Source organism: Perkinsus marinus (genome assembly GCF_000006405.1).
Source record: "Perkinsus marinus ATCC 50983 genomic scaffold scf_1104296929682, whole genome shotgun sequence".
Taxonomy (NCBI): Eukaryota; Perkinsozoa; order Perkinsida; family Perkinsidae; genus Perkinsus; species Perkinsus marinus.
In genome coordinates this window covers 1-1,539 of record NW_003216366.1, presented here as the reverse complement: position 1 = coordinate 1,539, position 1,539 = coordinate 1, and the positions used below count along the sequence as shown (strand labels likewise).

The following is a 1,539-nucleotide window of genomic DNA, read 5'->3' as shown; positions in this document are numbered from 1 at the left end:
TGAGCATGGAACTACTGAGAAGGATAAAACCAATATAATGAGAAATAATCATGGACATGTAATGGTGGTTATTATCGAATAACTATCTACTTCATTCTCAGAGGCTGAGTAAGTTATCAACACACTCGGAAGCTCCCAATATCATGGCTTTCACTTCGCACATCACTCCTGAGGGACGGCCCAATGGTCTTACGGCCAATCAACGATCACGTTTATCGCGTCGTCCGATAGGGCCTAGTGACATAGCGATCTATAAAGACTACACTTATTGGATGAAGATAGTGTAGGATACTAGGATACTCTCAATGCTACTATTCTCGACGATATTATCCCAGATTCTCTCTTGGAGTGGCCCAGCTATTTCTAGAAGCTGGTATTAGAGCAGCATTGCTGGTGGAGGGTTCAATGTTCGGCTCAATAGCCTATCTGGCACATTTCCTCATGTAGTGTATATGATGTAACACTCACACAACTTACTATTACTACTACATGTTAGTCGTGTCTACTCTACTCCCTAATTAGATACGCTGCAGAAGTGCCTATATGCTTCACCGTGGCCCCTCTGATATATCGGTGGTTCGAGCTCCATACACAGGCTAAGTTCCTCAGCTCCCTTGGGACTCTGTTTATTGTAATCTATATGTAATATTGAATTATTGTATAGAGGGACAGGCTACCACTTGTTGGTAGTTATCAACTGGCTTATGCTACCAATTATCCAGAGAATACACCAGCCAATTCGCCGTGGTATCTAGTAACAGCGATTCTGGTTGGTATTATGTACCCTCTCGTAGAGATTACTAATTATGCTATTATAGGGCGTTGTGGGTAAGACTGCTACGACTACTGCACGACCCAGCAGCAGCAGTATCATCATCATTGTTCGCCCTTACAAGGTACTTTGAGTGCCGTGATCCTACGCGCCCTTTAACTCTAGAACATAGAACTCAGCAGCGAGATGATGGGGAGGATAGGTATCATCGTCATCATCATCATAGCAATGGCGACGACGACGACGACGATACGCAACATGGTTTGCTGGCTGGAGTACAGCGTTGCATTGATTTCATCACAATCGCTGATCCCTCTCAAACTACATGGCACGATGCTATTGGATTCAAAAAAGCACTCGGAAAAGTCTTATCAAAGTATGGTGACACTATTTCCTTATACCCTATCGTTCCCCATGGAACTTAGGTTCTTCGCCATTTACTTCGCCCTATTCGGTGTCTCGGGAGTCATGATTCTAATTCTGGGTTCATTAGTTTTACCCAACGTTACTGTCAGTACCACGCTTAATGAGTGAGCAAAGGAGGCATCATCAACAGCTGTTGTATAAAGATTGTATCTCTTATCACTCACGCGAAGAATGATCTTCTGTTGGCTATTGGCACTCTTCCCCTTAGCTGCTGTATTCATATTCAATATGGTACCACCGTGTCCGAGGAGCGATGTAATACCAGGTACGCCCTGATCATATACTATCCATTGCTGTAACTATCACTCGAGGTACACCTCCACCGCTAGTATCACCACTGA

The 1,539-nt window shown here is 43.9% G+C and overlaps 1 protein-coding gene across 1 annotated transcript; it reads left to right on the top strand.

The window, feature by feature from the left end:
• Positions 1-101: 101 nt before the first annotated feature.
• Pmar_PMAR012094 (hypothetical protein) lies at positions 102-283 on the top strand (the record flags this gene model as incomplete). The annotated part of the gene is made up of 1 exon (XM_002787245.1): positions 102-283. A coding segment is annotated over one exon (182 nt), but the record flags the coding sequence as incomplete, so codon positions are not given.
• Between the last annotated feature and the right edge of the window lie 1,256 nt (positions 284-1,539).